The sequence below is a fragment of the Mauremys reevesii genome, linkage group 7, assembly GCF_016161935.1.
Source record: "Mauremys reevesii isolate NIE-2019 linkage group 7, ASM1616193v1, whole genome shotgun sequence".
Classification (NCBI taxonomy): Eukaryota; Metazoa; Chordata; order Testudines; family Geoemydidae; genus Mauremys; species Mauremys reevesii.
The window spans coordinates 96,436,483-96,449,272 of NC_052629.1; the positions used below are offsets into that span (position 1 = coordinate 96,436,483).

A 12,790-nucleotide genomic window follows, 5' to 3' on the forward strand; every position below is an offset into this window, starting at 1 on the left:
GGGACCTTGGGGGGGTGAGTCTCCTTCTCCCCCAGCTCTGCTGGGGGCAAGTGAGAGAATCTGGGGTCCCTGGGAAGGGATGTGGGGGCCTGGAGACTGTTGCCCAGCAGGGTTCTTCTGTTGCCATGGCGTCACCGCAGGGCACCATGAGGTCCTGGTCTGAGTGGGGTGTCTGTGAGTCCATCCTTTCCTTTTTTGGGGGGCGTGTGTGTATGGTCATTGTGGTCTCTAACCCCCCAAACTCCAGCTTCTCTCTGTGCCCCATACTGGAAGGGTGATGGGGGGGCACAAAGTAGGTGGGGGTCTGATGAGAGAGGGGGAGTGGAGGAGTAAATGGGGGGCAGAGGTGTGTGGCTGGGTTTGGCGGGTTAGCGGGCATGTGTGGAGGGGTAGGCAGATGTCAAGAGGGGTGACGGGGCTGCAAGGGGCATGAAGGATGTGGGGGCTCAATGGGAGTGCTGGGGTGGGGATGACTGGGTACCAAAGGCATGTGGGGGATAGGAATGAGGGGGCTAAAAAGGGGGGGGATTGGGGGGGGCTGCTAGCTCTGACACTTCCCCTCCCCCTGGTGTCTCAGGCTCTGAGCTCACCCAGTTCCCTGGGGCATCATGAAGAGTGGAGATGAGCTGGACACAGAGCAGGTAACAGGACATGTGAGGTGACACCCCCAAAATCCCTCTGGGTGGTGGTGGGGCGCAATGGAGGATGCAACATGGATAGGAAGGCATCTGGGGGCACTACGTCTCAGTTTGAGGGGGCCTGTTGGGTCACTGGATTCTGATTTCAAGGGGGGGTGCATCTGGGGCACTGGTCCTGGTTTCAAGGGCAGGAATCTGTAGGCATGAGGTCCTGATTCAGGAAGGCACTCTGGGTCTCAATTTCAAGGAGGGTGTCTGGGAGAGCTGGGCCCCAATTCACAGAGGGGTGGCAGTGGCATCTGGGAGAGCTCCAGTCCTCTGGATAACCCCCTTCCAGCAAAGGGGCTGTGAGGGAGGGGCACCCCATTAATGGCTTCCTGGTCCATTGCAGGGCAAGTCAGGAATGGAACTGGATGGCGAGATGGAATTGCGCAGATGGTGGGAGCAGAGGATGCTGGGAATATCACCCCAAAGGCATGGGATACAGGGCTACATGGTTAGCTGGGGGTGGGGGAGGATACTTGACTAAACACAGGGTGGGGGTATATCACATCACCCTGTGGAAAATGTGGGAAATGCTGCCATATTTGTAAGAACAATAGGCATGACTCAGTTTCCCCATACCCTTGGGATTGCCATCCCATGAGCGGAAAGGGATTACTTTCCCCTCCAGGGCAGGGGAGACAGGATGGCTGCAGCTCTCTCTGACTGGGGATGGATGCACCAACAAGAACTGTCCCTAGGAACAGAGCCCTGGAGCGAACTTGGGAGCCCTGCAGGGCTGCACCTGGGCACCAAAGCCTTGTCTGCTCAGGAGCTATTCCTGATTAATGATTCCTAACTCCATGTGTGGACACCCTAATTTCAGAATCAGAGTGCCTTATCCCAAATTATCCTAATCCAGATTAAACTAATCTGGAACAAGGCACTCTGCTCCTGGTCCAAGAGCATCCACATATGCAGTTAATCAGGAATAGTTAATCCACTTAAAATTCACACCCTGCCTTAATCTGGAGAAATGTTTCCATGTAGGCACATGGGCAGCTGTCAGGTAATAATGCCTTATCCTGATGCCTTACTGGTACAATGCTGTACAGAGAGAGACTGCAGGACTCAGTTACTGTCATTTAACCAAGAGAACGTGAAGAGGTAACTTGCTCCCAGTCTCTAGGCACCTGCCTGGAGAACAGACATGATAACAGAAGGTTCTTCAGTCTAGCAAAGGGCCACCAAAATCCAGATTTGCTCTAGTTCAAATGGGAATTGGTTCAGGGCAGCCCTATGGCCCGTGGTGCCAGAGGTCAGACTGGATGATGACAGTGGGGCTTATGAGTGATGAATGTTGGCGTAAGAACAAATGGGGGATAACCTGGCCAGGAATCCACTGAGGCTGAATGTGAGAAGGTTTGTGCCCAGCAGAGGAGGAATGGTCTGGAGCAGCCTCTCAGTAGGAGGAGGGGTGGGCAAGCACCCCAACCAGCCTGAGGATGGAGCTGGGTAAGTTTCCAACCAGGATCCTATAACAGGTTGGCTGCAAGAGCAGGGTCCGGACTCAGTTAGCCAGCAGGTTCCTTCCAGCCGTATGTTCCTATGTCGCTGGATTAAGAATCTGGCTGCCCAGGCCAGGGAGCAGAGAGCGAGGCTCTGGCGGGGGAAGGAGAAGGAGATACAGACACACGGGGCGCTGGAGAGCTCAGGACCCTGCCTAGGCCTGCTGGAGTAGGGGTGCTCACCCTAACCCCAGGGACTGGCACGCCCACGGGGCATTCCTGGACATGCTTGCCAGCACAGTGCACCCCGGTAAATCTGTGATGCTCCTGCTAAGCCCTGCCTCTCTCTGCAGGTCTGCGTGGAGCCTCTCCCCTGACCCCAGCACTGCCCAGGAGGTAGGGGATGGGACTGGGGTGTGTGGAGGGGGGACGAGTGGTCTTTGTTAATGGCTGGGAGGTGCCCAATCCTCTACAATGCCATTCCCATATTAGGGGGAGGCTAATACTGGGTATCCCTGTATGGTGCCAATACCAATGTGGGGTGCTGGCAGGTGTCACTGCAGAGTGGGAGACAGAGACTGGGGTTCCTGGGGGGGCACCGCAGTGTTGGGAGAGGGACTGGGGCTCTCTGGGGTGTCACTGAAAGGGATGCAGCTGAGTCTGCTTTAACTCACTCTGTTGTTGCAGGAGAAGGCGCTGGAGCAGGGGGAACAGATGATGGATGCTGCTGAGGGGTAAGAGTGGGGTGATTGGGTTGGCATCTAGGCCTCTCCATCTCTAGTGACTGGGGGTGGAGTGACAGAGTTCGGGAAGGGGGGTTAATATGTAACACAGGATCCATGGGGCAATTGTCCTCTGGGGGACATGGCTGGGTCTGGGGGGTCACAATTAGACTGTGGCATGCCCAGGAGTCAGGGACCCATGGGGGGCAGACAGCTCAGCCTCATTGGGTGGGGGTTGATCTGCTCTGTGGGGCAGCAGCAGCTTCTCCATCCTGGCTCCCTACCTGCCTTGGGGATGCTGCTTTCCCCATTCCATCCCCCCACCAGCTCCATGCCCCCCAGGGGACTCTGCTCTCATGCCCCTAATGGAATCCACCCCCCTCACAGAAGCTTTTAGCTGATCGGTGCTAAAGGAATTTCCACTCCAGGGCTCCAGCCACCCCCCCACATAGGAACACAGTCTGGCCTGGAGCTGGGGGAGGGAGATGCTGGATTGGATGGTCCCACAGGTCTGCTCCTGGGCAGGGAAAGGGGAAGACAGGCTACTGCACTAGATGGGCCCATTGATCTGATCTGGGGAGGGGCGGGGGATACTCTCCTCTCACCAGGATGCCCTCCCCACCCACAGGTCACCCAGGGGCACCTCCCCTCCACCCCATGATGACTCAGAAGAACCAGACTGTGCCTGTCAGGAGGTAGGAGTGACTGGGGGACAGAGGGCTGGGGGGCAGTGGGATCTGGGCATCTGCCCTGCACACTCCCCCCTCCCCCCAACTCCAAGGAAGGGGCTGCCTGTGGGGGAGGAGGTGGGAAAGGAAGCCGCCTCTTAGATGCCATGGGTTCAAAGCCACAGGAGGAGGCAAGGCCTGGGGATGGAGTTAGGGGGCATCTCGGCTGCCCCCAATTGCTCTAAAGGGATTCCTCCCACCAGGAACCTGGGCCTGCTGCTGCAGCCTTAGCGACCTCAGCCCATCTCCCCCAGCTGGAGTCACACACCACCCTCTCAGGTGAGTCATGGGGGGAGGAATCCCTGTGTAAACAGCCCCCGCTCTCCACCCCAGAGGTGGCTTCATTCAGCACCAGGTGAGGGATACCTGTGTGCTTTTGGATCTGTGGTGGGTGGGGGTTATAGACTGAGCCCCCACCCACTACCTCAAGCTCAGTCACTCTGCCCCCTCAGGCATGGGCAGCACTATATTGACCATAGGGAGTCGCATCAGCCACTGGAGACTGGCACACCAGCGGGGTTACCACGTGGACCAGCTAACACAGGTGGGTACAGCCAGACCCCCACATCTTGGGCCTGCAGATAGTCTGACCGTCCCTTTGGGAGGAGTCCTATTATTTGTCAGACCCAGGCTCAGCATTTCACCAGGGCAAGTCCAGCGGCTCTGTGCCCAGGGCTGGGCCTCTGGGCTCCAGCACCCTCTGAGGCTCCAATCAGTCCCAATGAGTTCAGACTCCTGGCAGAGCCTTTGCTCCTTGGGAGTGATATGGCTGGGGGGATCTGCAGGGACCCCACCCAGCCTGCTCCAAGCAAGCCAGTGAGTCCACTGGAATCCAGCATTACAGAGCCCCTGGTAGGATGGGGAAGCCAAGCTTAACCCAGAGAGCCTGGGAACAGCCTGGCCTGGCCCTCCCCCAGGCCTCCTGCCCTTCACCTCTCAGCTTTCTCTGCTGGGGAGGAAGCCCAGGATAACTAGGGTGGGGATAGCTAGGGAGCAGGGATGGGGGCAGGGCATTGAGTGGTCTCAGAGAGACAGGGTGGGTGGGGGTGGGGAGCAGGGGGCATTGGTTGGTCCCAGGCAGTCAGGATGGGGGGGCATTGGGTGGTTCCAGGCAGTCAGGATGGAGTGCGGGGTGGGGATGGGGGCATGGGGTATAGGGTGGTCCCAGGCAATCATGGTGGAGTGCAAGGCAGGGGTGGGCAGCAGGGGGCGTTGGGTGGTCTCAGACAATCAGGGTGGGGTGCAAGGTGGGGGGGGGTGATGGGACATTGTGTGGTCCCAGGCAGGCAGGGTGGGGGGCAGGGTGGGCATGACACTGTTTGCTCCCATCTCACGCTCTCTGCTCATCCTCACTGGGCCAGAATCAATATTACAGGCACCGGCTGAGGAAACACGAGCGGGACTGCAAAGCAGCTGTGAGTCTCTCCCCACCCCATGCTTTATGGGGCCCTTCTCCCCCCTTTGATGGTATGATCCTGCCCTGCCCAGACCTGAGCCTCCTGCCAGCCCCCTCCCATCTCACCTGAGCCCTGACCTACTCAGTGCACCTGCCCCCAGCCTCCTCTGACTACCTTTCAGTACCCCTACCCTGAGCCCCTAGAGTGTCCCCCACAATCTCCCTGATCCCCCATGGTGACCTGTCTTCCGGCCTTGATCATCCCAGCCCCTTCGGATGCCCTCTTATGGGGCTCCCTCCCCCAAGTCAGTCCCCTCATGTGATCCCCCATCGCCTCTGATGCTCCAGTTTGGGGCCCTGATGGGGAACCCCAGTCTAGGCATCTTTCATGATCCCCTGAGCTCCCTCCACCCACCCACAGGGAACACACACAAGGTTAATGCCCCACCTGGGTCCTATGTCGGTGGGGAAGGGGCCTCTTCACAGTGCCCTCCCCCAGTCTCAGGGCACCACTGAGAACTGAGGCTCTCATCACATGGATGAGTGCTCGGAAATCCTCCCAGGGAGGGTCAGGGCTGCAGGGAATCACCTCCTGGACACTGAGCTCCCCCACTCCATAGCCAGAGAGGAGGGGATACCCCCCTCCCAGACCTGAGAGCCTCCAGTGGTAAAGCCACTCCCTCCCGCCACAGGTGCCCCTGCCCCTCCTGGGGCTGATGGAGGAGGAGGTGCTGGCAATCTTGACAGAGACCCTGAAAGGTGAGGGGGACACACGGGTGATGGGTGGGGGTAAAGTTGGGGGTGTCAGCTCAGCGGGAAATTGGATCCCACTCCAGCCAGCACCTAATGCAGCAGGGAGACACCATGCAACATGGCATCCCAATGGAATCACCCAGTGCAACCCAATACAGCACCATGTGACCTCCCTGTGCCAGGTGACACACCCCCAGCAACACCATGCAACTACCCCCCGCCGTGTGACACAACGCAACCACACTGCACCGGGGGAAACAATACGACGACACTGCGCTGCGAGAGCCCCCTGGCGCAACATAATGCGACTCAACAACGTTACACCATATGACCCCCCCCATGTGGCAATGCAACAACACTATGCAGTGGAGTGACACTGTCCAGAATCTAAGCCTGTCCAACCCTCCCCCCAATTCCAAGACCCTGACTCCTGACCCCTTCCCTTGGCCAATCAGCACATGCTGTGCAATGCCAGCCGATAGATGGGAAACCCTGCAAAGGGCAGGCCCAAGGATTACATCAAGCATGCCATAAACACGGGGGTGGGGGGGGGGAAGGTGGCTTCCAAGCGTGGGGCTAACACCTCATAGGGCAGGGAGGGGATGAGCCTGTGATGCAGCTACTTGTGCCCACTAGGTGGAGCCCTTGCACCTACAGTGGCCCCCTCCTTCCCTTTGGCCGGGGCCTTAGGGCAGGGGGGACTGTGAGCCAGTGTTGATCACCAGATTTTCCTCACAGATTACCGGCGGCATCTCGGGGCAAGGCACCCGCTCACTCACCATATGGAGCAGCGCATGGAGCAACTGAGGCAGCAGCTGGGGGCTAGGAGCACCGGGTCAGGAGGGGTTGGTCAGGCGGGTCCACACCCCTGTGTGCCCCACTCCATGAGCCCCCAAACTCCCCTGCACCCCACCCCATCACCCCCAATTCCTGACCTTGGCACTTCACACACTCACACCAATGCCTGATCTCTGACCACCCTGATGCATGACCCCATCCCTCTCCCAAGCACCTGACCCCTGCCCCCAATCCCAGAATGCACTGAGATTTGGAACGTTGTAGACAAAATTAAAATGGATCTTATCTCCTTTGCTCGGACCCATTGCCTCCTTGAGAGCAGAACGAGGGGTGCTGTGCTGCAGGGAGCGGGCTTGGAACTCAGGAGGGGACACTCCCTGGCAGCCAGTGCTAACCCCAATGCTGTCGGGCAGCTCTAGGGAGTTGAGGGGGTCGCTGTGCTGTAGGCAGTGGGGAGGTGTTTGGTAAGGAATGTTCTCCTTGGACCGTGGTCCCTATATAAATAACCCCACCCCAGAGGGAGCTGCATCCTAGACTCCCTCCCCTGGCTCTGTTATGGGTCAATTCCACACCCATACGGGCATGGGGGCTACATGGGGGCTAGAGAGCTGGGATTAGGATACTAGGGATGGGGAATGCAGGTCCAGTTGTTGGGGGGTGAGGGGACACTGGGGGTCAGGACGGAGGGGCGCTAGCAGAGCTGGGGCAAGGAGACTGGGTCAGGACTGAGGGGCAATAACAGCTGGGGGAAGGGCTAGGACGGTGGAGCAGAAGCTGCAGGCGCTAGGCCAGGGCCAGCTTTAGGCCTATTCCACCAATTCCCCCGAATCGGGCCCCGCGCCTAAGAGGGCCTCGCGTCCAGTGAGAATCCCTTCCCTGGTTAAGGCGCCTTTTTAATTTTTACTCACTTGGTGGCGCTCCGGGTCTTCAGCGGCACTTCGACGGTGGGTCCTTCACTCACTCTGGGTCTTCGGCGGCACTTCGGCGGTCGGTCCTTCGCTTGCCTCGGTCTTCAGCGGCACTTTGGTGGCGGGTCCTTCAGTGCCGTCGAAGACCTAAAGCGAGTAAAGGACCTGCCGCTGAAGTGCCGCTGAAGACTCGGAGCGCCGCCCGGTGAGTACAAGCCCCACATGGTTTTTTACATGTTTTTTTTTTTTTTTAAGTCATCCCTGCCGTGGCCCTGTCAAAACTGTTCGAATTGGGCCCCGCACTTCCTAAAGCCGGCCCTGCGCTAGGCCATTCCCTAGCACCCACTTTGCCTTGTTTGCAAGGCGTTTTTTAAATCCTCAGTCCCCTCCACACGCCCCCACCGACACACCATAACTCTGCCACCTGTTGGCCATAGGTGAGAATAGCAACCCCACTCCCGCAGCTCCCTGTACCAGGCAGGGCTTCCCTCAGGTCAGAGGCAAGAGACAAGGGCTTTCAAGTTGTGCCAGGGGTATAAGGGTTGCAATGGGGCTGCTAAGAAGTGGAGATGAAGGGCTGTGAGCAGCCCCTAAGCCGGTGGGGAACCCTGGCCCTCTCTTTTCTCGCATCCATGTTCCATTATAAAGCCCTCTGCAGAGGCTAGAATTTGCACAGATTTTAGGAGTCACCTGTGAACTGAGTTTGTTGCTCCTTGAATCAGTCTCCTCTACCTCCCTTATCCCATAAAATCAGCAAAAATATGTCTGGGAGTGGGGCAGGTCAGGACTGAGGGGCATTGGCAGAGCTGGCTTGGGCAGGGCTAAGATGGCAGGCGTCTCTGGGGATGATAGGGCCCTGATCTCAGTTGTGGGTCTGTGCAGTGCCCAACATGCTTGGTCCCTAGTATAAGGATATTGTGATAACATTGCTATGGCAGGGTACGCTGTTCAAACAGTCTTACTGCAAGCAGTGCTCAGTCCTGAAGATTTGCTTCCGTGTTAGTTTTGTAATGCTCATTCATTTGGGATGTCACTGTTGCAAGCATCTACAATTTGCTTCCTGCTTTTCTCTCTCTAACTGGAGACCTCCCTGGGACCCAGGCATTGGTGTTCTGTCTGAGATCCCTGAGAGAAGAGATCATCCCCTGTGAGGTTTGCAACCATCCCTCTTTCAGGACTGGTGCATCTAGTGTAAATAAACAGCTGATACTAAGAAAATCTCCACATACATTATAACAGACCCCTATGATTATCTAGTCTGACCTACTACATAACAGGCCATAGGATGGCCATGATTAATTCCCATTGGGACTAGAAAAGATCTTCGAGAGAAAACATCCCATCTTGATTTAAAATTTGCCAGTGATGGAGAATCCATAACAATTCTGGGTCAATTGTTCCAATGGTTAATTACTTCACTATTAAAAAAATGGGCCTTATTTCCTGTCTGAATTTGTCTAGCTTCAACTTCCAGCCCTTGGCTTGTGTTTGACCTTTGGCTGCTAGATGGAAGAGTCCATTATTAAAGGCTTTCCCCCGCCATGTAGGTTCTTATAGATTGGGATCAAGTCACCTCTTAACCTTCTCTTTCTTCAACTAAACAGATTAAGCTCCATGAGTCTCTTGTTATAAGGCATGTTTCCTTTATGATTCCTCTGGCTGATAACTGTGTTGGGGCCCTTCTAAATCAGCTTATCATCCAGCAAAAATCCAGTTCTTTTAATGCTGTCTCTGCTTACTCTGCAGTCCGGCCCTTGTGTTGAGACCTCGCTTTAAGTGACAGCAACCAGGAGATGCTCTGCAGCTGTGTCCCATTGATCTGAGGCTCCTGAAAGCATTGATTGGCTTGCCGGTGAAATTCTCAGGCACTGCTAACCCTGGAGCTTTGCTGTTCACGTGTGCCAGCATCTTAATTAAAACTGGTTCCCTTTCCTTTTATATTTAATGGGCTAGTGGGAAGGGTTGGGGGATTGTGGGTGGGTGTAACTAATACAGTGATGGCTACCTGGGTTTGCAGAGGGCCTGACTGACCATTGCTCTGAGAGGGAGGAGCTACTGACCAGAGGATGAATAGCAACACAAGGTTTTTGTGTTAGAGTTGTGATGGCAGGGGAAATGTTGGGAAGTGATCCTGGTTCCATGTACCTGTGGCTGTGATAGGTGCTGGGTCCCTGGGGAGACCCTGAATCAGAGCTGAGAGAACGCTTCACAGAATTTGACACACTCCTGTCTCTGGGCAGCTCCTAGCATGGGACCAGGATGGCACCAGCTGGGGTACAGGGACAGTTACCCGGTTACCAGGAAGATGCAATCTTGATTACTGGGGAGAGGAGAGAATGGTTACCTAGTTACAGAGGGGATGGTTACCTAGTTACAGGAGGCCACTGTTGTAGTTACTGGGGGGTGGGGGTGGGGATGGTTACCTAGGTGGCGGGAGGGACACACTTACCTGGTTACCAGGAGGGTATCATGTTGGTCAAAGGGATGCCTGTCCTACCTAGTTACAGTGTTAGCAGGCAGCCCCCTGTGATGTCAGAGATGATACCCCAAACCTTTCACCAGATACATGGGGGGAATTGCTGGAGCCCCAACCCAGAGGGAGCATGGACCCCAAGGAGTGGAGGGGCTCATTGGGGTCAGCATTGTCTAGTGAGGAGTCAGGACTCTTAGGTTCTATCTCTGGCTCTGGGCGGGAGCAGCATCTAGTCAAGAGCAGGGGAACATTGTTGGAAATGCTTCTCCCAGTCAGTGTAGAGTGACTGCCCAGCAGCCGCACCTCTTTGGGAACCCTTTCCTCATGCCCTGGTGTTTGCCTCACCCCCAAGGGGCAGAGTTCATGGCCCCTTCCCTGGCATCTGGGAGTGGTGGGTAGGTGACAGTTCCCAGCACCATGAGGATGACATTTTTTACCTTGTCAGGAGGGGGAACAGGGTGGGGCCAGGACCTGGGGGGTGCAGAGGCTAAGGTGGGCAGAGCCAAGACATGAGGGCAGGAAGGAGCAAGGACCACTGCCCTGTCCTGCACTTGTGGGTGCCACAGGGATCCCCAGGGCATCTCCCCTGTGCCCAGTATGGCCCAGTCCTAGCTGGGGGCATCACTAGTCCTGAGTTCTCTGACCTGACACACACAAGGATCCAGGAGTCCTGATTCCCAGGAGCCATATAGGCAGGGACAAGGAGAGGAGAGTGGGTTCTATAAACACCATAGTCAGATTAATAGATTCTAGGACTGGAAGGGACCTCGAGAGGTCATCGAGTCCAGTCCCCTGCCCTCATGGCAGGACCAAATACTGTCTAGACCATCCCTGATAGACATTTATCTAACCTACTCTTAAATATCTCCAGAGATGGAGATTCCACAACCTCCCTAGGCAATTTATTCCAGTGTTTAACCACCTTGACAGCTAGGAACTTTTTCCTAATGTCCAACCTAAACCTCCCTTGCTGCAGTTTAAGCCCACTGCTTCTTGTTCTATCCTTAGAGGCTAAGGTGAACAAGTGTTCTCCCTCCTCCTGATGACACCCTTTTAGATACCTGAAAACTGCTACCATGTCCCCTCTCAGTCTTGTCTTTTCCAAACTAAACAAACCCAATTCTTTCAGCCTTCCTTCATAGGTCATGTTCTCAAGACCTTTAATCATTCTTGTTGCTCTTCTCTGGACCCTCTCCAGTTCTCATCTTCTTTGAAAAAAATGTGCTGCAGAACACACACATCACAACACACCTATTAATGCATCCCAGAATCAGGTTTGCTTTTTTTGCACAACATCACACTGTTGACTCATATTTAGCTTGTGGTCCACTATAACCCTAGATCCCTTTTCTTCGCCATATTTCCTCCTACAGTCTCTTCCCATTTTGTGTGTGTGTGATTTGTCCTTCCTTCCTTCCTACTTTGCATTTTTTTTTTGTTTTTGTTTCACTGTTTCCTGTTTCCCTTTTCCATTTCAATTTGTCCAGATCATTTTTGATGATTTACTCCTCCCCCCTCCAAAGCAGTTTTCCCTCCCCCTTTCTCATCTACAAGCCAATATCTAAGTCGTTGATGAAGATATTACATCCAGCCAGTTATGCACCCACCTTAAGTAGCCCCATCTAAATTGTATTTGCCTAGTTTATCGATATAGAATATCAAGAAAGACCATATCAAATGCTAAAAGTAAAGTCTAGGTATACCACATCTACTGCTTCTCCCTTATCCACAAGACTCGTTATTCCTATAAAAGAAAGCTATCAGATTGGTTTGACACAATTTGTTCTTTACAAATCCATGCTGGCTATTCCCTATCACCTTACCACCTTCCAAGTGTTTGCAGATGATTTCCTTAATTACTTGCTCCATTATCTTCCCTGGCACAGAAGTTAAACTAACTAGTCTGTAGTTTCCTGGGTTGTTTTTATTTCCCTTTCTATAGATGGGCACTATATTTTCCCTTTTCCAGTCTTCTGGAATCTCTCCCGTCTCCCATGATTTTCCAAAGAAAATAGCTAGAGGCTCAGATACCTCCTCTATTAGCTCCTTGAGTATTCTAGGAAGCATTCTAGAGCTGGGGATAGAACACAGGAGTCCTAACTCCTAGCCCCCTGCTCTAACCTGCTGCTCACCCCCCACTCCCCTAAGCTCTGGGGACTTTCCAAACCAGTTTAGCAGGTTGTGGAGGAGGCTGAAGGTCAAAGAGAACCTCCCCCTTCCCACTCCCCCATCTGACTGGGTCAGTGCCTGCCTGGGGGTTCCCCTTGCGATGAGCTGACTGTCCCTGCTCAGAGTCAGGGATGCTTCTGCCAACCCAGGAGCCCCATACAGGCACAAAGGGCATGCCAGGACTCCTGGGTTTTATTCCTAGCTCTGCTACTGACCTTGCTTCTCCTTTCTGTGCTTTAGTTTCCCCTTCCACCCTTTGTCTATTTAGACTGGAAGCTTTTCAGGGCTGTGTGTCTGTGCAGTGTCCGGCATGATGCGGGGCCCCCATCTGGGTCAGGGTCTATACAGCAGCACACAGTGTGATGGCCCCAGGGGGCTGAGTGGGTGGGGTAGGCAGAGTGGGGTGGGGATTTCCGAGCAGTACAGTCACTAAGAGTCTGGGAAGGCCCCAGGCAATCTTCCAGTGCCTGGGAAGTCAGGTCACACCTGTGTTTGCAACTAAACCGGCCCCAACCAAGCCCTGGTGGCAGCCCTAGCCTGCCAGCTGGGTTAGCAGGGGTGGCTGCAACACACATGCAGCACTGGCCCTCAGTCCCAACTCACAGCCCTCTGCTACCCCAGCCGAGGCTCCCCTCCAGCACTGCCGGTGTCCCTCAGTCCTGACCCACGGCCCCTGCTACCCCAGCCCTGGCCTCCTCCCCCACTTCCAGCTCTT

General features: G+C 55.0%; 1 protein-coding gene across 13 annotated transcripts; it reads left to right on the forward strand.

Moving 5' to 3' along the window:
- The first annotated feature begins 119 nt into the window (after positions 1-119).
- Positions 120-6,818, forward strand: LOC120368888. Of its 13 annotated transcripts, none has more exons than XM_039481595.1 (12): positions 120-174; positions 578-641; positions 1,030-1,112; positions 2,016-2,135; positions 2,482-2,524; positions 2,816-2,862; positions 3,479-3,545; positions 3,782-3,857; positions 4,031-4,122; positions 4,940-4,993; positions 5,667-5,733; positions 6,466-6,818. In XM_039481595.1, the coding sequence occupies exons 2-12, from the start codon at positions 609-611 to the stop codon at positions 6,693-6,695; spliced, it is 912 nt and encodes a 303-aa protein (XP_039337529.1). In that variant the 5' UTR covers positions 120-174; positions 578-608; the 3' UTR covers positions 6,696-6,818. The 13 variants fall into 13 exon arrangements, with proteins under 13 accessions (XP_039337529.1, XP_039337531.1, XP_039337539.1 ...); XM_039481597.1 differs by having other exon boundaries at positions 2,058-2,135; XM_039481605.1 differs by having other exon boundaries at positions 4,954-4,993; positions 6,466-6,702.
- Positions 6,819-12,790: the final 5,972 nt, after the last annotated feature.